Source organism: Podarcis pityusensis, assembly GCF_964106645.2.
Source record: "Podarcis pityusensis genome assembly, chromosome: 10".
NCBI lineage: Eukaryota > Metazoa > Chordata > Lepidosauria > Squamata > Lacertidae > Podarcis > Podarcis pityusensis.
Genome location: NC_138035.1, coordinates 62,103,331 through 62,124,052, shown reverse-complemented (window position 1 = coordinate 62,124,052; position 20,722 = coordinate 62,103,331). Strand labels below are relative to the sequence as shown.

The 20,722-nt window shown below is 40.9% G+C and overlaps 1 protein-coding gene across 2 annotated transcripts in view; it reads left to right on the top strand.

Moving 5' to 3' along the window:
- Positions 1-18,549, top strand: part of TRABD (TraB domain containing) — a 33,066-nt gene extending 14,517 nt beyond the window's left edge. Inside the window, exons 4-10 of one of the 2 annotated variants that reach the window (XM_081023792.1) lie at positions 354-520; positions 1,221-1,361; positions 3,764-3,874; positions 5,818-5,957; positions 10,944-11,116; positions 13,296-13,407; positions 15,454-18,549. In XM_081023792.1, coding sequence (XP_080879918.1) covers positions 354-520; positions 1,221-1,361; positions 3,764-3,874; positions 5,818-5,957; positions 10,944-11,116; positions 13,296-13,407; positions 15,454-15,631 — 1,022 coding nt within the window. In that variant the 3' untranslated portion in view covers positions 15,632-18,549. Of the gene's footprint in view, positions 1-353; positions 521-1,220; positions 1,362-3,763; positions 3,875-5,817; positions 5,958-10,943; positions 11,117-13,295; positions 13,423-15,453 lie in introns of both variants that reach the window. The other variant, XM_081023793.1, reaches the window with a different exon arrangement.
- Positions 18,550-20,722: the final 2,173 nt, after the last annotated feature.

The following is a 20,722-nucleotide window of genomic DNA, read 5'->3' as shown; positions in this document are numbered from 1 at the left end:
ATTATACAGTTGTACCTTGGTTCTCAAACGCCTTGTGACTCGGACGTTTTGGCTCCCGAATGCCGCAAACCCGGAAGTGAGCGTTCCGGTTTGCGAACGTTTTTTTGGAAGCCAAACGTCCGACTGCTGCTTCCACAGCTTCCAATTGAGTACGGGAAGCTCCTGCAGCCCATCAAAAGCCGCGCCTTGGTTTTCAAATGTTTTTGGAAGTCAGACAGGGTTCTGGAACGGATCTCGTTGGAGAACCCAAGGTACGACTGTGGTCGATTCATATCCTTTTCATAGGTATTGCGGCAAAGTGGGAGATGAATACGCAAACTAAACATGAATTTGTTTATTCAAATTATATGCAGCTGATGCAGATGCTTTAAAAATACTTTTGGAGATGAAGATGAAGAGAAGAAAGCAAAAGCCCAGCCTCCCAAGCACCGTGACGGAACTTTCCACTGAGGAGGGCTCCAAAGTATATGTTGTTGGCACTGCTCACTTCAGTGATAGCAGCAAAAGAGATGTAGTGAAGGTAAATCTTTTTTTAAGAAAATAATTGGGGCCTTAAAAGCTTTCCCCCCACCCCTCTTGGGGCCGGAAGTTCACCTTTGAAACCTTGACTATTTTTGTAACACGGAAAAGGATTACATTTTGGGTTGGGAATGTAGCTGCGGTCGTGGATAACTTTATATAGAACCAATTTGTGCAGAGGTTCTATCATGTATACTGTAGTCTTCTCCCATATTATTCATCCTGATTATAAACCTGTGAGGAGATAATCTTATCATCCATGTTTCAAACAAAGCTGCAGAGGCCAGGAGTTGGATAGAATTTATGCAGAGGTGGAGAAATTTTGGGGAACGAGGAGGTCAGTTTCCTGTTTTCTCTGCAGAGAGCTGATATGGGTAATTTGGCAGGAGGAGGGCACTGAAAAATCTCTTGAATTTGTTTGTTTTTACTGTTTGGCAATATTCTTTCTTTTTCCTGAAATATTTTGAAGTCCTTGAGCTGGTAACAGCAAAATACAAAAATGTGTAATTAATAAATAAACACATTCTTTCCTGAGAGTTTTTCTCTTTTTAGATGAGAAACCTTATATTCTCCTCATAAATGAAAAACAATTTTATTTAAAAAATAGTTTGTGGACTGGGACTCTGCTACTATATGCTTGGGAGATTGCTCCCAGGAAAACATCAGTACTGCAAGCATGCAACTGAATCCGTATTTTTCAGACAATACAAGAAGTACAGCCTGACGTGGTCGTGGTTGAGCTGTGCCAATACAGAGTTTCTATGTTAAAAATGGATGAAAAGACATTGCTAAAGGAAGCCAAAGAAATCAATCTGGAGAAACTTCAGCAAGCTATAAAACAGGTAGGAGTTCTTCAGTGACAAAATCATCTGTCCGTTTGTATGCAAAATTAAAATACTGCTTTCCTAACTTTAATCTGGCGCAGTCAAGGCTTGTATGAACATGCAGTTAATTGCACAGCCAATCCCATTCAGGGCTTTGTTCTATATAGGGAGTGTTAAAAAAGCAGGAGTATGCAGGGACTAGGTTTTCAGTGGAGCAGAGCTCTACTGTACGTTTATGTAAAACCAAATAACAGGATTAAAGTCCAGTAAGATACCCATGCAAAAATTCCATGCAGGTAAACAGCTAGAGGGGGAGGCTAAAGGAGGATGGTGCAACAAAATATGGTCCTTTGCAACAGCAGAAAATCTTCTCTTAATCAAAAGTCAAATAAAGAGACTCTCCCCTGTGGCAAGAAATGGCTAGACTTTTATTTGTTTTATACATTCTGAAAGCAAGACTCTAGTCCAGCACGGTACACTGGTATCTGGAACTTCTTGCTGCCTCTTCAATAAGCTTTTCCAAGATGTAAAAATACATCCCTGAACTGCCACTAATTTCCTGTAGAGGATATGCAAGTGATAATATCACAATTGCCATTCTAGTTAGTCAGTTTATATATTCTGTTGCTTTATTTCAGATAATCTCTGTTTCTATTAGAAAATTTGTTTATTTATGTCTAATTTTGCTGCAGGATAACACTTTTCTTTTTAAAATGTCATAACATTAAAAAAACAGTTATTATTTATTTCATTTCTATACTGCTTTAAATTTTTAAGAAAAATCTCACAGCATATTAAAACATCAATAAAGCAATTCAGAATCAAGCATTTCTGAAGAAAGTCAAACATAGAGTATACAGTCAAAGCAACATAATTAACAGAAAACTAAAATGTTATTTTAAAGATTTCAAAATAAAACATTACAAAGGAGGTCAACTTAGAAATAAAAAAAACACATTTAGGTGACTAATTTAGTGAATGCTTTAGTTTGTAAAGGGTGCTGAGAGTTCTTGGGAGACACAGAGCTGCAATTCACAGAGTGGTTAACAATCAGTCCCTCTTCCCAGGGAACTCTGCGTACAACTGAGAGACATTTAGATGGCCAAAGCAAGCCATCGCGTTCTGTTTTTAGCAAAGGGTTATGGCTTATGTACAGTAGTTTTCAGAAATCAGATGGATTTGGACAGTCAGGAAAGCTGTAAAATTACAACTGATGTGTGTTGCACATCTTCGACACGATGAAGTTTCCTCAGTGCCCTTGGCAAGCAAGACTTCACCTTGCAAATGTTTCTAACTGTCCCGGGAACGTCCATTGCTTGAGAGCAGATCTGTTGGCATTTGGAAAGCTGTCCGCCTAACAGAAAACTACTGCCTAAGTTGGAGCGAGGAGAATGGTTAGCCATTGACTTGTGACTCGGCACGAAAGCAACAGTTTCTCCTTCCTGGATCATTTTTCACAGCATTGCGACATAAACTCTGCCACACAAAAGGAAGGAACACAGGAGCTTCTAGTTTTTCTCTAGGGGTGAGCTAGAATTGTTTTCCAGCATATTTCTCAGTGTGAACCTAAAAGATACGGTACTTTGTCCAATGCTTTTATCCAATACAGTCACCTGCTTAATATTCAAAAACACCCTTCACACTCCTTGTGTAAAGGTAGATAATAGATATCTGGCAAAAAGGTCATCTGTAAATATCAAACTGAAACCAAATGTACATTTTTGGCAACTAAGTAAGTAGGTTGGTACTTGTGAGGGAAGGCTGTTTAGTTGCAGGAGTAACAGGAGCTAATTGGTGACATGAGATTTTCCTGCGTCTATATACTTCCTCGACTAGCTGAGTTGACAGGTTTAAAAATAATTTTTAAAACCCTCAACTCTGAAACTATTACGTACATGCTTTAAGTATTTTCTACACTTTCAGTGTAAAGCTTTGTTTGTACTGTGTGTGCGTGCTTCTAAATTGTGCAAATGTTGCAATCCCCCCCCCCTTTTTATGCAATAGGTAAATAAGTCTATGCCAATCTGTTTTAATTGCAAACCTATGCAAGGAATTACCCTTGCTATTTGCATACTTAAGTCACTTTCTTCTCTCGGGCAGAGGTGGGTGGGTAGAAATAATAATTATTACGCCACCAGACAGGTTAATTTAGTGCTATTTTCTACTCTGTTCCTCCACAAGGAAACAAATTAGCAGATGTCTAAAAGGCTTCTTAGCAACGATGCTGTATATATATACATGTTGAAATAAGGGGGTTTGTGTTCAGCAATAATGTGTTCAGCTCCCAGAGGCGGACTTGGTGTTTTACTCCTTCGCCAGCTGTGTTTCATCACAGCTCTTAATGGCACCGTGCATCTTGTCTTTTCTAGTAATCTGTAAAAGGTTAACTCGTTCTTTTTTAATGGTTCTTCTTATGATAGAATGGAGTCATGTCTGGGTTGATGCAAATGCTGCTACTGAAAGTCTCTGCACATATCACAGAACAGCTGGGAATGGCTCCCGGAGGAGAGTTCAGGGAGGCTTTCAAAGAGGTGAGACTTTTCTTTCTTCCTTCTTTTAAGTGTGTGATTTTGTGTGCAATTTCACCCCTGAGCTAAAAACGCTGAGTGAATTGTGGGAGGCTGGCAACGGCAGAAACCGGTGTGGGTTTCACTTGGGCCAAATTCTTTGTGCTGTATTCTGTCTCTTAAAAACAAATCAAAATCTGGAAAATAATAATAATTACCGGTTCAAAGAACATCTGGTTTTTAATATCTGGGCCTCCCATCTACCGTTTTCAGTCTGATTGTCTAACGCTGGCAAAACATAATGAAAGCTGTAATATGAATGGTATCCTTTGCGGCTGCCGAGGGAACTTTAAACATATCAGAAAATTGAGTGTGTGATTCATTTTGTCCCATGTCTCGGCTGCTAGGCTAATAGATTTTTGGGTAGCAATTAAGCCAGATACATCTCTCTTTAAGAACAAAAACAAAAAAAAGGTGGGAGTGGGAGAAAGTTTGTGTTTTCATAAGGGGAAAACTGGGGGAGGAATTCAACATTGCACTATTTTGATTGTTTCAATCCCCCCTCTCCTCTTCCTATGATGCTGTTCTGAACCTCCAAATTTGGGGGGTGCCATGGGGGGTGGGAAGGGAAGGAACCCCCCTTAAACTAACAGCTACCCTTCCTCTGGCTTCCATCCTGGAGCCTTTAAATATTTTCAAGTTGGGTGAGCATCTGTGAACAATTCTGTTGTACGTAACAAATTTTGTCTGATTCCCCCTGTCAATAATCGCGCAAATCATCTCATAAATTTGAATTTATTTTTCTTGAGAGAGGTGTTAGAACTATTACCATAATCCTTGGCCAATATTAAAGCATTTTTTTCTCACTGCATATTAAAACATTTTTCTCAATGGGTATTGCAGTTGATAATTTTGTTTGTTGGCTCATCTTTATGGATTTATGATCTGTATTGTTTATTGGTACTGCTTCTGCGGGTTTGTCATGGCCTTTAGCTAGAACAATAAACTTATATCCGATCAGCTTTGGTAATTTGTAATTATTCAGTATAGCTGTAAATGCTGCCATGATAAGTTTCAACCCGTAACCACTTATTTATTATTTCTACCACACTTTTTGATGTAAAATGCTGTTAATGACAGTTAGCAATGAAATACATAGCAAAATGGGGACCAGTCAATAAAGTATAAGCAGTAATTAGTGTAAATGATAAGTAACGAGCAAAGAATCATCAAATTAGAGAAGATGAAAATTAGACAACAGCTGTCGACTAGTTAGACAAGTTGAGTGGTATTCAACTAAGTTTTACCCAGGGTAGAACCATTGAAATCCATTAGTTCGTTAATTTCGGTTCAAACTTAGTAAGATACCACTCACTACGATTAAAATGCAAAACAAGACAAATCCACTCAGTAATCTGAACATCTCTTAAGATACAACGGTTTTACCTGCCAACATCAACAAAGTTTGGGTGCAGCCACTGAGAAGGCCCTGTCTTGAATTCTTGCCCAAACGCTCATCTTCCATTGGCAGGACAAGATCTCAGCTGGGATTGCAGAGGAAAGGTAGTCTCCTTGAGGTAGCCTGCCCCCAAGCCTTCTAGGCTATAACCAGCACTTTGAATTGTGCCCAGAAATGGACAGTGAAACTGTTGCATCTCAGAGAGGTCTGAAGACTTTGCTACTGCTACTCGTGTCCCTTTTTCCCCCTGCTTTCAACAATTTCTCTAAGAGAAACCAAACCATTTCTGAAAACCAGCTTAATAGCCTGATGTAAGCTATGAAACCCTGAAAGAACCTTTCTGCAAGAAGCCTGCATTGACCGATAGCTAAACTGAAAATGATATTATTATTATTATTATTATTATTATTATTATTATTATTATTTTATTTACACACCCTGTGTAGTGCCTTAGCCTCCTGTTGTATGTAATGCTGACTAATCACTAATGTGCATATTCATCTTGCAGGCTAGTAAAGTACCTTTCTGCAAATTTCATCTTGGGGACAGGCCAATCCCGGTGACCTTCAAGAGGGCCATTGCTGCACTTTCTTTCTGGCAAAAGGTCAAGCTTGCTTGGGGCCTCTGCTTCCTTTCTGACCCAATCAGGTAGGAATGAGTGTGGCAACTCGTGGTTGGGTGCTCAGACTTGAGGCAGCCCTGGGGTATATCTTCTGATGGCGCTGGCAAATATTTCTGGTGCCAGTAACAACAAAAGAAAGGGCAACTGTTGGAACAGGAGACTAGAGGCTCTCTGGGTATTGTTGGGATTGCAGCTCCTGTCAACACCAAACTCCCCGTCCAACCCCTTTACACCCAACTGTAGGGACGCAGGTGACGCTGTGGTCTAAATCACTGAGCCTCTTGGGCTTGCCAATTGGAAGGTTGGCGGTTCGAATCCCTGCGACAGGGTGAGCTCCCTTTGCTCTGTCCCAGCTCCTGCCAACCTAGCAGTTTGAAAGCATGCCAGGGCAAGTAGATAAATATTTACCGCTGTGTCGGGAAGGTAAACGGCATTTCCGTACGCTCTGGCACTCATCACGGTGTTCCGTTGTGCCAGAAGCAGTTTAGCCATGCTGGCCACATGACCCGGAAAGCTGTCTTTGGACAAACGCTGGCTCCCTTGGCCTGAAAGCGAGATGAGTGCCGTAACCCCATAGTCGCCTTTGACTGGACTTAACCATCTAGGGGTCCTTTACCTTTTTACCTTTTACTTTTAGACCCAACTGGTCACTGTGCCCTTCAGGTGAGGGTTGCCTGCACATACCTTATTTGGAGGTCTGCAGGCTTTTCCCATGGGATTCAATTACAGTGGTACCTCGGTTACAAACACCTCGGGTTACAAACGCTTCAGGTTACAGACTCCGCTAACCCGGAAGTAGTACCTCAGGTTAAGAACTTTACCTCAGGATGAGAACAGAAATCACTCGGCGGCAGAGGGAGGCCCCATTAGCTAAAGTGGTACCTCAGGTTAAGAACGGTTTCAGGTTAAGAACGGACCTTCGGAACGAATTAAGTTCATAACCAGAGGTACCACTGTATATGCAATTTCGCCGACGCGTGGAGTGCCTTGGAATGTAACACACACCACATAAATGGGGATGCCTGTTTAAAGACGCCTCATAAAAGGACAAGATCCTACAAGCTGCTCTTTATTTAAGTGCTCTTAAGATATGCCAAATAGCCCTTAGGGTCAGTGAGTGTTCGGTGCCCTCTGTAAAACATGTGTTTTACTCGCACGTCGAACAATTGTGTGGTGGATAGGGGTGCACTTTGAGCCCCGCCCCTGATTCTTTCCTGTAATCATTGTTCTGTTGTCTGTAAGAAGTTCACGTGTAAAGGGGCAATGTGATCAGGATGCCTGGTTGTGTGGATGCCCCAATTTCACAGCGCTCACACATGTGACTGAGCTATAGCTACGGGGTCGGGGGGTGTACTAGTTGGGATTTTTGTCCCAGGTGAAGTTTCCAGAGGGGTGCCATTGAGACTCCCAGCCTGTGTGTGTGTGTGTACGCAAACACATGTGGGGAGTGAATTAAAGCCTAGTTTTGACCCAGGTGAATTAAAGCCTAGTTTTGCCCCTGCGTATGAGCAAGAGTTCATATGTTGAGTTGTCTTTACAGCTAGCTGTACACAATGCACAGTCCTAAACGGCCTCAGTCCAATATACCTGATGGAGCGTGTCCACCTCCATCGTTCTTCCCGGACACTTAGGTCCAGCGCCGAGGGCCTTCTGGCAGTTCCCTCGCTGCGAGAAGTCAAGTTACAGGGAACCAGGCAGAGGGCCTTCTCGGTAGTGGCACCCGCCCTGTGGAACGCCCTCCCACCAGTTGTCAAAGAGAAAAATAACTACCAAACTTTTAGAAGACATCTAAAGGCAGCCCTGTTTAGGGAAGCTTTTAATGTTTAATAGGTTATTGTATTTTAGTGTTTTGTTGGAAGCCGCCCAGAGTGGCTGGGGGGACCCAGCCAGATGGGTGGGGTATAAATAATAAAAAATTATTATTATTATTATTATTATTGGAAGTGAACGCAATTGGTGGGGCTGAAAGCACAGGCCCACTCCCCAGTCATCATGCCGTCGCCCTACGAGGGAGTAGCATGTAACTAGGGCTTTGTTTACGCTGTGTTGGTAGTCAGCGAATTATTTTATACATTCATACATGGCTATAGAGCTTTTTCTAGTTCAAGTGCTTCTATCGTGGCAGTTTTCAGGTTATTTTTATCCATCACAGCAACAGCAGTGAGATGTTCCTTTACCATAAGCAGTTCTTTGCATGTTTACATTTCGGTGTGATGTAGATGCTTCAGTGTCTCGCAGCGCTATTTTTCTGCTGCCGTGTATGGAAAATTGCATTATATGCAGCAGTAGGTTTCTACCATTTGCAACCGCCGTACGCCCAAGAGGATCTCGTTGTCTGCAATAGAATGAGCAATGTGTTTGGTAAGAAGGGCTGTTTGAGAAATATCAGGCACTACAGAGCTGTGAAAAAAAGAAAAGACTGAGAGAGAAAAGGAGCTGTAGTCGCGTTGCATATTTAAACTGCGTGTATTAGCATCATTTATATGCAAGAACATTGCAAGGGTTCTGTAGCTCAGTATAAGACAACTTCATATGTCTTGCAGGTACCAGAATACATCAGGTGCACAAAATGGAAGAGAGAATCCTGGGATGGGTTTTCCTCCCACTAGGAAGGACTGTGCAAATTAAGTGGCTTTTACCTCAGTGCTGGGGGTTGACCCCCCCCCCCAGTTCCTTCTCGCCTAGCTTCCCTCCTGCACAAATGGGGGCTGCCTTTGGTTTATGCTAGGAAAGCCCTTCAGTTCTTAAGTTGTGGCCTGCAGGGAGATTGACGGAGAGAATGCACTATTTCCACAATACAGGCAGCAACCGTTTTAGCTGTGTCCAGTTGACACGCGATCGCTGGTGCATGGGTCCTTTTGCACCCAGAAGAGGGCGTAATAGGGCTGTGCATGTTTATACACACCCCGCCAACATGGGGGGGGGATGGAGCCCCCACAAGAAATTGCCTCCGCTTGTAATATAGTTGCGCTGCTTTTCCTCCCCTACATTTGAAGGCAATTGCGTACCTGTTTCAGGCTGTGGCTGGAGCAAACAAGGTAGCTTTGTGTCCTTCAGAAACGTTGCATTTAGAGAAAATAAACACATCCAAAAAGAGACTGCAGTCCGAAAGATATTCCATAAGGGCTTACCAGGAGCCTAATAAGAACAGAAGGAGTTGGAATACTCCCCAAGTGGGAGATACCGTAGCTGCTTCTGGAACTGCGTAGCTGTAAATTACTAACACAAGTCGTATTGTTTTACATCTACTAGGCAGGGAAGGCCAGGGTTGGTCAACTTGTGGCCCATTATTGTACGTTTTGACCTTCGTATACAGTTTACAAGTGGTGCTTCACTTTAAGATACTTTGCATGGACAGTTAGTAGTCAGAAATACAGATGGAGTTTGTGTCTTAACAGTTGGCCAGTTGAGAGCAATGGGTAGTGGGTGGGAATAAACAATACTGCAGTTCTTTTATCTCTCAGTGGAAAGTAAACCTCACTGAACTCATTGGGACTTACGTCCGAGTAGAAATGCATAGGGTTGCATTGCAAAATATGTTGTTTAGGTAAGCTAACCCAAAACTTGCAGTAAACTGTTAATGCTGAATACAAGAAGAGACTGCTTACATAATAAATAATCCTGACCACCACTAGGTTCGCCTGATTCTGCTCTGAACCTCAGAGCACATATTTAAGAATATTTAAGAATATTTAAAATAGGGGGCATGGTTGCCTTTCTATCCGCTATGTGGGTAGCCCGAGTAATAATGTTACAGCTGCGTACCTTTGGATCTTATCCAAAAATATAAAACATTCAAAATAGCAAGATCTTGCAGAAAATATTTCCCCTGTCTTGAACACAGAAAATGCATCATGGTGAGAATTTTGCTCGAAGAAGTGCAGAACAGAAGTTCTGTCTCTGGGTGTTTTATACACTTAGGGTCAATTCACACATTCATGTTCATCGCCTAAGGGTGCAAGTGTCTGTCTCATTTCTGGCTGCAGATTTAATTATTATTTATTGTACTGGTTACCCCACCCACTCCACCAGAATTTTCCAGGATTGGGTTACTCCTAGGAAAAGTGAATACAACAAAACAGATAAAAAAAACCCACACGCCACAATACTATACAATATGGATCAAATAAACCAGATGGGGTTTTTTTGGTGGGGGGTGACTAACAGTAATCAAACTGGGAATATGCTTAGAAGCTGTCCCCTAGTACTAAGTTGGACTAAGCTGATGCTGGAACAATTATTATCAAGCGAAGTCTAATTGACAAGCTAAAAGGTGCATTTTGTGCTCCTGCTGTTGTGTTTCGGCAGCATCAAGGCAGAAGCGCAACACAGTTATAACATCAGAACAAGGCTGAAGCTCTCTCTCTCTCTCTCCCCCCAAGGAATTAACATGTTATAATTAGAATGAGGTTTATATGCTTTTACACATCCATACCTCCCACTCACTACTTGAGTGTGAAAGGGGTAACAACCAGTTTGATTTTCCTTTCCACTGCACTTGCAGCGCAGATGCCTGACAATTTGTTTTTGTTTGTTTTTTTAAGAAATGAAAATTGATTCCTTGGGAAGAAAGAGTTCTGTGCCAAATTCTAAACTGAATTTTTTATGCAGTGCTTTTTAATTGTGTGTGTGTTGCTGCTGCTGCTGCTGCTGCTGCTGTATCTCCTTGTGAGCTGTCTTTCAGCAAGGCTTGCAATAAACCCAGGAAATCCAACTTGCTGAAACGCTAGTAGCTATACCAGACTGTACCCTTACCTTCTACATTAGTAGCTAGCCTGTTGAGACAGGCAGTAATAACAGGTTACACTTTCGGCTTCTTCTGTAAGAAATAGTAAGTTGAAAGAGGGAAGAAATCCCTCCTTGTGCTTGCCTTTATCCATCCGGATTTCTTAAAAAACAATTTTTGGCATTATTGAGGCTCGAAGGGCATCGGTTTGGTTTATTCTTCTTTCTCCTTTTGCTTTCGTTCATCACTGAGAGCATAATGTAGACGTTGAAACTGTTTGTTTCAGTAAAGATGATGTGGAGAAGTGTAAACAAAAGGATCTGCTGGAGCAAATGATGGCCGAGATGATTGGCGAGTTTCCTGATCTTCATCGGACAATCGTCTCAGAAAGAGATATTTACTTGACTTACATGTTGAAGCAAGCTGCAAAGCGAACAGAACTACCTCGTGCATCCGAAGGTAAGTTAACATTTATGACTAAGAATTGCACTCCTCCAGCGGTGTGGTTCTTCAACTATGCTGCCTCTCAGGAAATCTAGACACATATTTGTAGATTAATGTGCAACATAGGGATTAGTTCTGTTAGCCAACTAGCCAAGAGAGTGTTGCCACTGCCTGCTTGCTAAGTTTCTTCCTCACTGAGGTAGCAAATGGTCTACAGTGGTACCTCGGGTTACATACGCTTCAGGTTACAGACTCCGCTAACCCAGAAATAGTACCTCAGGTTAAGAACTTTGCTTCAGGATGAGAACAGAAATCGTGGGGTGGCGGCGGGAGGCCCCATTAGCTAAAGTGGTGCTTCAGGTTAAGAACAATTTCAGGTTAAGAACGGACCTCCGGAACGAATTATGTACGTAACCAGAGGTACCACTGTAATTGGCTGTGAAGATTTGAGGGAATTTTCCTCTGTATGCTTCATTTCCCTGCTATGTTCAAGGCTTGAACTAAGACAAAAGCTCCCTGTTCCTTTCCCCTCAAATTATGCACTGTTTTGTTCAGTTTCCTGAGCCAAGACTTTTCTCTCTGAACTCTGTCTTCATAATTTAAGTGACTTTGCCAACATAGCAAGACATGTGAATTGGCCCAATATTGCAGCCCATCTGCAAAATGGGAATTAAAAGTATTCTGATTTGCAGGATTATTGAAATGAGAGAGGTGACACTATCCATTTAGGAATTCTATGTACCTTTTATAAAGGGGTCATATGTTTTTAGATAATGTTCCTGTTAGAAGAACTGGCCAAATTAGTATTCAGCTTTTTTCAGATCCAAGCCCAAACATGGCATATGGGGACCCACTTCTGAATTTTGTACCACGTGTTTGTATTATGATAGGGCTACTGTGGGACCTGTCAGTCAGAAGTGGGTTCCGACTTACCAGCTAATTGATGCATTAAACCAGGCATAGCCAAACTTGGCCCTCCAGATGTTTTGGGACTACAACTCCCATCATCCCTAGCTAACAGGACCAGTGGTCAGGGATGATGGGAATTGTAGTCCCAAAACATCTGGGGGGCCAAGTTTGGCCATGCTTGCATTAAATTAATAATCAAACCACCATTGGCAGTCACTTGTTGATTAGATAGTTGTTTTTACCTTGCAAGTGAGGGAGATGAAGAAATAACCCCTAGTTATGAGAACAACAGATTTTTATTTTCAAATGATTCCATTGAACTCTCAGGGAACCTCGCAACTTATCCTAAAGCAATATTATAATGTGGAAGAGCAGAGTGTGTTCTATGCATACAGAGCCTCTTGAGGTTAATTCTCAGCACCTCCAGTTAGGGCTGGGAATTATCCTTTTCAGGGAAGTCTCTGTTGGTGTAGGCCAGGATGGGAATTCTATGGCCTGCCAGATATTGTTGGACCACAACTCCCATTCCCTATAGCAATTGGGAGTGCCAGCTGGGACTGATAGAAGCTGAAATCCAATAACATCTGGAGGGCAATATGTTCCCCATCCCTGGTGTAGACAAAAATGCTGTATGGACCAATGGTCTGACTCTGTATAAGGCAGCTTCCTGTTTTTTTTTTTTTTAAACTAACTTAGGCATTCAATAAACTGGGGTTTTCTCTCTCTTAATTCCTGAAGTAACTTCTTGAATAGCAAGTCACCTGGCAGGTTTCATTTTTAACCATTCTGGAATTGTAGGAATATGTTGAGTTATTTTATTTTATTCATTGTGTAGCAATAATACATTCAAGCACTCTCTCAATTTGCTTATCCTCTGTAAATGCTTAGGTTATGTTTTTACACAGGCTTTAACAGCCTGCTGTGGTTTGGTTTGTAGTTCACTGTACCTTGGATCCCAAACGCCTTGCGAGTCAAAGGTTTTGGCTCCCGAATGCCGCAAACCCAGAAGTGAGTGTTCCAGTTTGCGAACATTCTTTGGAACCCAAACGTCTGACGCGGCTTCCAATTGGCTGCAGGAGCTTCCTGCAGCCATACCTTGGTTTCCGAACATTTTGGAAGTCGAACGGACTTCCGGAATGGATTCCGTTTGACTTCCGAGGTACCACTGTATCCCTTTGTTTCTGTTTGAGAGCTGTGGCTGAAGAGAATCCGAAAAATAGTGGTAGTAAATATAATAAACACATTGAACATGAACTTTTTGTTTATGTTTCTTCTGCTGTCTCAGCTGAACCCCGAAGATGCGTCCCGTCCATTGTAGTTGGGGTGGTTGGAATGGGTCACGTGCCTGGGATTGAAAAGAACTGGAATACAGACTTGAACATCCAGGAAATAATGAGGTAATTCTCTCTCTGGTAGGTTTGGACATTTTCCTTATATGTTATGATATCTGCAGTTAGCCTGGGGGCAGGAGGTAAATAAAAGACAGTGAATAGGTATAGTGGCAGACTGCTAATGACACTAAAGGTGGAACAGGATGAACTCCCAGAGATTTGGGCAATTCTAAAATGTCCTTGGTTAGGCAGGAAGTATCTTCTGAGAAATGAGTATTTGGGAGAAAGCTTGTTGTGCAGTTTTCCCTACAGAACAAATGACTGAAAACAAAGATTAAGTAGCTATGCATTTTGGGTTTCTGTTTTATCTACGCAGGACCGAGGCCTGAGATACAGATTGTTTCCTGTGATCTAAAGGTTGAGATTTGATGCTCTGTATAAATAAAATGGGGAAAGAGAGCACCCAATTTTTTTTAAGGGTCTCTGGGGTGAATATTTCAATGAAAATAATTAAAAGTGCATCATAAAAATTAATGTTCCTGTTACAGAACTATAAACCTGGAAACTACCACAAGTAGATATAATGGTGGCATTCAGACATTATGCTGAGTCACCATTGAGAGTAATGGGAAGAAGCCAAACAAACCGCAAGCTGTAACCAAGATTACATCTTGACTTGTCACTTGTGGTTCATTTGGGGGAGACGAACAACAAGACTCAGTTCATATGTAACCATAAGCCAAACCACGGATTAGCTACCAGTAGCACAGCAGGAGCAAAGCAGAGAAGTTTTTACTCTATGCACCAGCCTGCTTGCCCATTCATACTTAACCATCGTTTGGCTTGGAGTTGCATGTGAACGAGGCCATTTTGGCGTCGAATAAAGGCTTCCATTTCCGTTTTTCCTTAAACGCAGTTTGTCATATTATCGGAACCCCTAAATTGTAGCTTAACATTAGCCATGCTTTGTTTGAAACAAACCAACTTCAAGTCATGAATTATGTTGTAAGAACATAATAAAGGTAAAGGGCAACGGAAACGCCTTCCCGCTGGAGCGGTACCTATTTATCTACTTGCACTTTGACATGCTTTCGAACTGCTAGGTTGGCAGGAGCAGGGACCAAGCAACGGGAGCTCACCCCGTTGTGGGGATTCGAACCGTCAACCTTCTGATTGGCAAGTCCTAGGCTCTATGGTTTAACCCACAGCGCCACCCGTGTCCCATAAGAACATAATAAGATCAGCCAAAACACTTCCCTCGCCCAGCATCCTGTATTTCACTGTGGCCAACCAGGTGCCTCTAGGAAGCTCACAATCTGAATGTAAGTTCAATATCATACTCTTGCTCCTATTAATAAGTTGGGAATTAAGAGTTTGAATGGAAAGCTAAACTGTGGTTAATGGAAAGCAGAAGTGAAAGCTTTCGAACCCCCAACCTGCGTCAGCTGCCACACCTAAGAATGATGGGGTGGAATGCAAAGCCTGAAGTTATCTGCAGCTCATTCTCATCATGCTAAATACAGTTTTGACATGGCATGTGAATGTAGCCAATAAATGCCCATTTAGATGAAGGTAGCTGTGCAAGAAAAATCCATCTGTGATTTCCTCTCCAAGATGCATGAATCAATTAATTTTACGGAATCGTTTTTATATATTTGAAGACTCATTGTAAAATGAAAAGAATTTCAAAAATCAAATCCATAATAGTATAAATAAATCGTAAGATGTATGTAACAAATACTGCTGATATGGAGTGTTAGCTCATGGCCTGATCCATGAAAGATTATTTTCATTTAAAGCAATTGATAATGTTTGAACTGTATCGTGTATGCTGCTACCCAAAAGATAAGTGGTCAGAATAGGGCAAAATGGCCCTGTTCTGGTGGTGGTGGTGGTGGTGGTGTGTGTGTGTGTGTGTGTAAGCTCATTAGCTATTACATTGGCAAAATTAAACAATACACACATATTGCTGCATGATGCATACTAGATTCCCACCCAAGTAATAAAGGTAACGGCAGACATTTTAGTGTTATAGGCAAGTAGTGTTAAGTATTAAGTATTTGAACATAGGTGGATGGTAAGTCTCTCCTCCCCCCCTTCTCCTTTTTCCAGTGTGCCGCCTCCATCAACCTCAAGTAAAATCCTCAAGTTTGCTCTAAAGGCCACAGTATTTGGACTAGTGGGCTACGGCTGCTATAGGATGGGACAAAGGACAGTTCGGTTTATTCTCTCCATGCCCGTTGCACAGAACTATCTTCAGAAACTGGCAGATGTCAAGCCTCAGCACTGAATTGGAAGAAGATCCTGCAAGTAGCTGGGGCAAGATCTAACATACGTAAAACTAGGTTGGAAAGGAGTGACTTGTCAAATTTAACCAAATTCTGTCCAGAGGTCTCATTTGATGCTGAGCTGGAGCATAACCAGTGGATCAGTACTAAACGCCACACCAGCTGCGACCTAAGCATTTGCCCACAACCCTGGTGAAATGGGGAGCATAAAATGACATGCCAGTATAGGGTACCTAAAGTATGTACACATATATATCATACTATTATGTGTATATAGTGCATTTATAAAGATGGTGATATAATGGATCAACAACATAGAATCTAATATCCTTGGACACAATTCACTGGAAACTTCCGTTATGCAAGCACCTTTGAAACGAATGAGACTGTACAAAGATGCAGCTGTTCATTTAACTGAAGCTGGCACAGGAGAACTTGCTGGTGCATTGTGTCCCATGATCTGTTTTCTCCCCCAGAGGAACAGAACAAACCATAGGCTAGTTGTGTTCCTATTAGAAAGCACAGTGGCCCATTAAGTATGTGTGCGTTCGGTACAGGTAAATAAATACCAGGCTATCCTTCCTGGTGCCAAGCACCTATAAGATGACTTAGAAGGACCTCTTATTACTGGAAAACTTTTATACTTAGTGGCTTTTTTAAAAAGAAGACAAACTGCTAAAAGCTTTTGAAATATCAGAAACGTGCTGGCTGCTATCGATGAAACCTCTACATATCTTTTACAAGCCTTACTTTTTTTAAAAGAAAAAGTTGCCTTCAGCATTGTATCCCGCCAAAATGGATCACTTTAAAACCCCAACTCTTATTAATGGAAAGCTCACAAGTTCCATTCAAGACTCCTTATGTTTGGTTAGCCCAACCTGACACCCTCAAGATGTCTTTAAATTCAGAATCATCTGGGGAAAGTTGGGGAAGGACATGCAAGATCGTGCTTTGTCGTTTGGGGGCTTTCCCAAGGTTTTCTCTGTCTCAAATGAAACATTGCAATATGTCTGCTTTTCTCTCTCTCCTTAAGTTGTTGTTGGGTAACTTCCTATGTTTACAGGGCACACAGTTCCTCCTAGGTTAGATTAATGTCACTGATAATTAGTAAACCAAATCCTTGTCAGGATAAATTTCAGTACTGCAAAATTATTGAGACACTTATCCCTCCTACTAATGACGTTTCACTTCTCCTTTTGGGGGAAAACAAATCTGGAACTGTTGTGTATGTCGTATTTACCCTCCCTCGGATGCCATGTAAGCTATTTATCACAATTCCAGTGGAATGTAATAAAATGCTGATTTAAAAGAAAAAATCAGTGGAATGTTGTTTTAACAGATTTCAATCAGTATTTTTTGAAACTGCCTAGGTTTTGTTTGTGTAGCTTTTATGCGTCCTTTTCAACAATTCTACTTTTTTAACATGCACATTTTTTTAAAGAAACATTTTGTCATGTACGTTTTGTAGACATTTATATGCCCTTAAGATTGCCTTGGAGTGCATATTGCTTGTTGCCATCTCAACAGAATATTAATCGTAAAAATGCGGTTGTTAATCTATCCCGTGGAAAGCCTTTTGCCTTTTATGCAATTGTCCATTGGCTGGAGTAAAGACAATTTCTGACTTTAGTCTTCCCTGCTCCCTCTTCTTTAGAGAAGGTGGCATTTGAGGAGCAGAAACTAAACGCTGACATAGTCCACAACCTGACTGCATATTTAGCAAAGCAAACGTTTCCAGATTAATACCGTTACAGCCTGTCTTTCAAAATGCTCTTTTGCAAGTTTCCATTAACTGGACATAATGCAGCACAGATAAGTGCACTTAGGTCCAGTTGCGGGCAAGGGGAGATAAACAGGAAATATGCACAATTAGCTGGGTAATGATTGTGCCTGGGTTTAGTTCTTGGTTCTTACCAAAAGGAGGCTATAGTCTTCTTCTTCTTTGGTATTTTTGCTGATGATATGATGCTGGTGGGGAATTCTACATCTTTTGATGGGACTTATGATGGATTCCAAAGTTTTATTTAACTAAATTCAAGTGATAGATTTACAGGGCCTAACAGATTGTATACCCCAACATCAATGAAAACAAATATCCCTAAATGAAATTTGATGCTGCTTTTTCTGTTTTTGCATCATGTATTGCAATTATATCTTGCAAAAAAATTAAAATGGTGGTGCTTGCCTGTTAATAGCACTTGAGACAATTTGCTCTGGAACTGCAACAGTTAAGTATATTGATACAATTAATTGGTTTGAGTTGGGATACTCTTCCACACACCCTCCATAGGCAAACCTCTTGGAATACCTTATACGGAAGAAAATGGAAATTTGTTAAATGATGGGAGGAAGGTGCACAGGTTGATTTTTACAGGTACAGCTCAACACAAGATGCAAGAGAGAAAGGTTTGTGTCATTGGTCTTTGCCACTTATACTGCTTTCCTGACAACTGTTTGGAAGAAAAAGGGAGTGAGCTGGAAAGTACCATGTTATAAGCAACTTTTCAACAATTGGAATGATTATTTTCATTTTGATGGTTTCTCCTTTACCTTTTAAAAGGTTTCCAATGATTTTTTTTGTTAGTTATCATACCTCTTGGGAATATGTTAGATAATCAGCTGAATGAGCTATTAAATTACCTTTTACATCTTACCAAATATGTTGGCTCTCTTTATTGTGTTCCTCCAGTCCCATTTTGTAGGTTAACTGTATTATGTTTACTTTAAAGTATTCATACTCAGGTAAATTTCACAAAAGTTACAAAAAACAAGATGAATGGCAAGAGTCAGCCTTAAGCTTGAATGGACTAATGTTAAACGATGGACTTGAGGCATGCTGTATTCTATGTATTTCCATATGCCAAAAAGAGAGAAATAGAATAAAAGGTCTACCCATCAGCTAGCATTTCATATTTACCAATTCAGTGTGTGTGTGTGTGTGTGTGTGTGTGTGTGTTCTTTCAAGAGTGTATGAAATGAGAATATGCTATTCCATGTCCCAAAGACATCTGCACAATGCAGCTGAATGGGGCTACCAGTATTTGATATATATTGAATGCCTCTTAGTGCGTGACCTAACTGAAATTGCCTGATTTAAATATGCCCCATGGATGCTGAATAAAGATGATTCATAGAATTTTTTTTACTTCCTGAAAAATGCAAAACCAACTTGTAATAAAAAGTGAATTATCAAGTCCCTTGTTTTTTACTGTGGTGATACAGCATATTCTATAAGCCTATTTCAAACATAGCTCTAGTGTAATGCAGGGGTTGCCAACTTTTTTGGGCTAGTGGGCACATTTTGAATTTTGAGAGTGCTGAGCGTGCCCATCACAAAATAGCTGCGCTGTGGGGTGGGGTATAACAAAAGTTAGAGAGGCACCTGCCTGCAGCAACCTTACACTGAACCATGAGAAGTCAGTGGTGTGCTGCTGCTGAAGATCACAATATTGATTTTACAGACACCGAGATGCTGTTGCCGTCCAATAGCAAAAGGAGGCATTCATCATGTACGAAGTGGCCACATCATACTCATTTCACAGAAATTGCACAGAAGGATCTTGCGCTTTGCACCATAATTCTCTTTCTAGGAAGGCTAGGAAGATGATTTTAAAAAATGAAAATTTGGAGTCTGGGACACCTGCCCAGAGACACCAGTGAGAGCCTTTGTAGATAACGGGTAACCAACTCCTAGGTTAATGCTATCAGACTAGAGGAAAACAAACCCTTCACTTTCTTAGGGTTAGCCTTAACCAGTATGGCATCCTAGGCAAAAGATTGAAAATGTTCTTCTTCTGCATTGGCACCTGAAGTTTTACAGTCTTGTCAACATTGTTCCCAAGTAAATGTGGGAACTGGTTTTGTTTAGATGCATCCAGTTATTGACACAGCTGCCCATCTTCCTTTATACAAGTTGGGTTTAGGTCAGGTATAGGCAAACTTGGCCCTCCAGATGTTTTGGGACTACAACTCCCATCATTGCTTGCTAACAGGACCAGTGGTCAGGATGATGGGAGTTGTAGTCCCAAAACATCTGGAGTTTGCCTATGCCTGGTTTAGGTTCATAACTTTTTTCCCCCAAAAAATTTTTATTGGTTTTTACAATATTATAGACAAGCACACAAAATAAACAAACATAACAAACATAACCTTATTAAAAATAACAGGTATTAACTTTGTAGAGTGACTTCCTCGTTTCCCCTTGGTTGAATTTCATTGCATGTCCTTATAACGGTTTTCCAAATCCCAATTTTTATAAAATTTAACTTAAACATTAACATCTTTAAATCTTCTCCTTATAGTATTAAACATATTATTTTATCACTTAACATAAATACAACCTATTTATAAATATAAATATAGCCCATTAAATATCTGGAAACTATTTCCGGCTAGTTTAACTTAACAAATTTAGCTAAATAATCATTAAATTTATTCCATTCTTCCTGATATTCCTCCTCCTCCTGGTCGCGGACTCTTCCGGTTAGGTCGGCTAGCTCCAAAAAATCCATCATCTTCATCTGCCATTCTTCTACTGTTGGTAGTTTTTGCGTTTTCCACTTTTTAGCTAACAAAATACGAGCCGCAGTTGTGGCATTTAACATCTTTCTTGGGCAGGTTTAGGTTCATAACTTTTGGGAGGCAAGACTTACACTGATTTCAGGCAACTACAGTACTGTAAACAAAAGAAATATGCATATTTGAAGTCTGTCCTTGTGTTGAAATTGGTGTGAGATTAACTTGAGTAAACATGGGCTTCTGTGGACATTCCCTCCATCATTCATGACATGACAGTTGCCCAACCCAAATTCTGGTTTTATAAAAATGGAAGGTCTTACTGTAGCTGTGACCAGGCTGATGTCCCCTTAATCTAGCAAAGTATCACCAAATCTAGTTAAGATTTCATATTTTAATTCGGGTCCTGCCTCATGTGAAAGAGAAGTAAATCCCTTTCAGTTTGAAGGGGTTTACTACCAAGTAAGTGGGAGCCCAACTGCAGCATTAAGTGTGTTGGTGGTTTTTAAGCATTAAAACAAAAGGTATGAAAAGGCAATGCTACTGAAAGGTGTATTCTGTGCCATGTTTTTTACTGG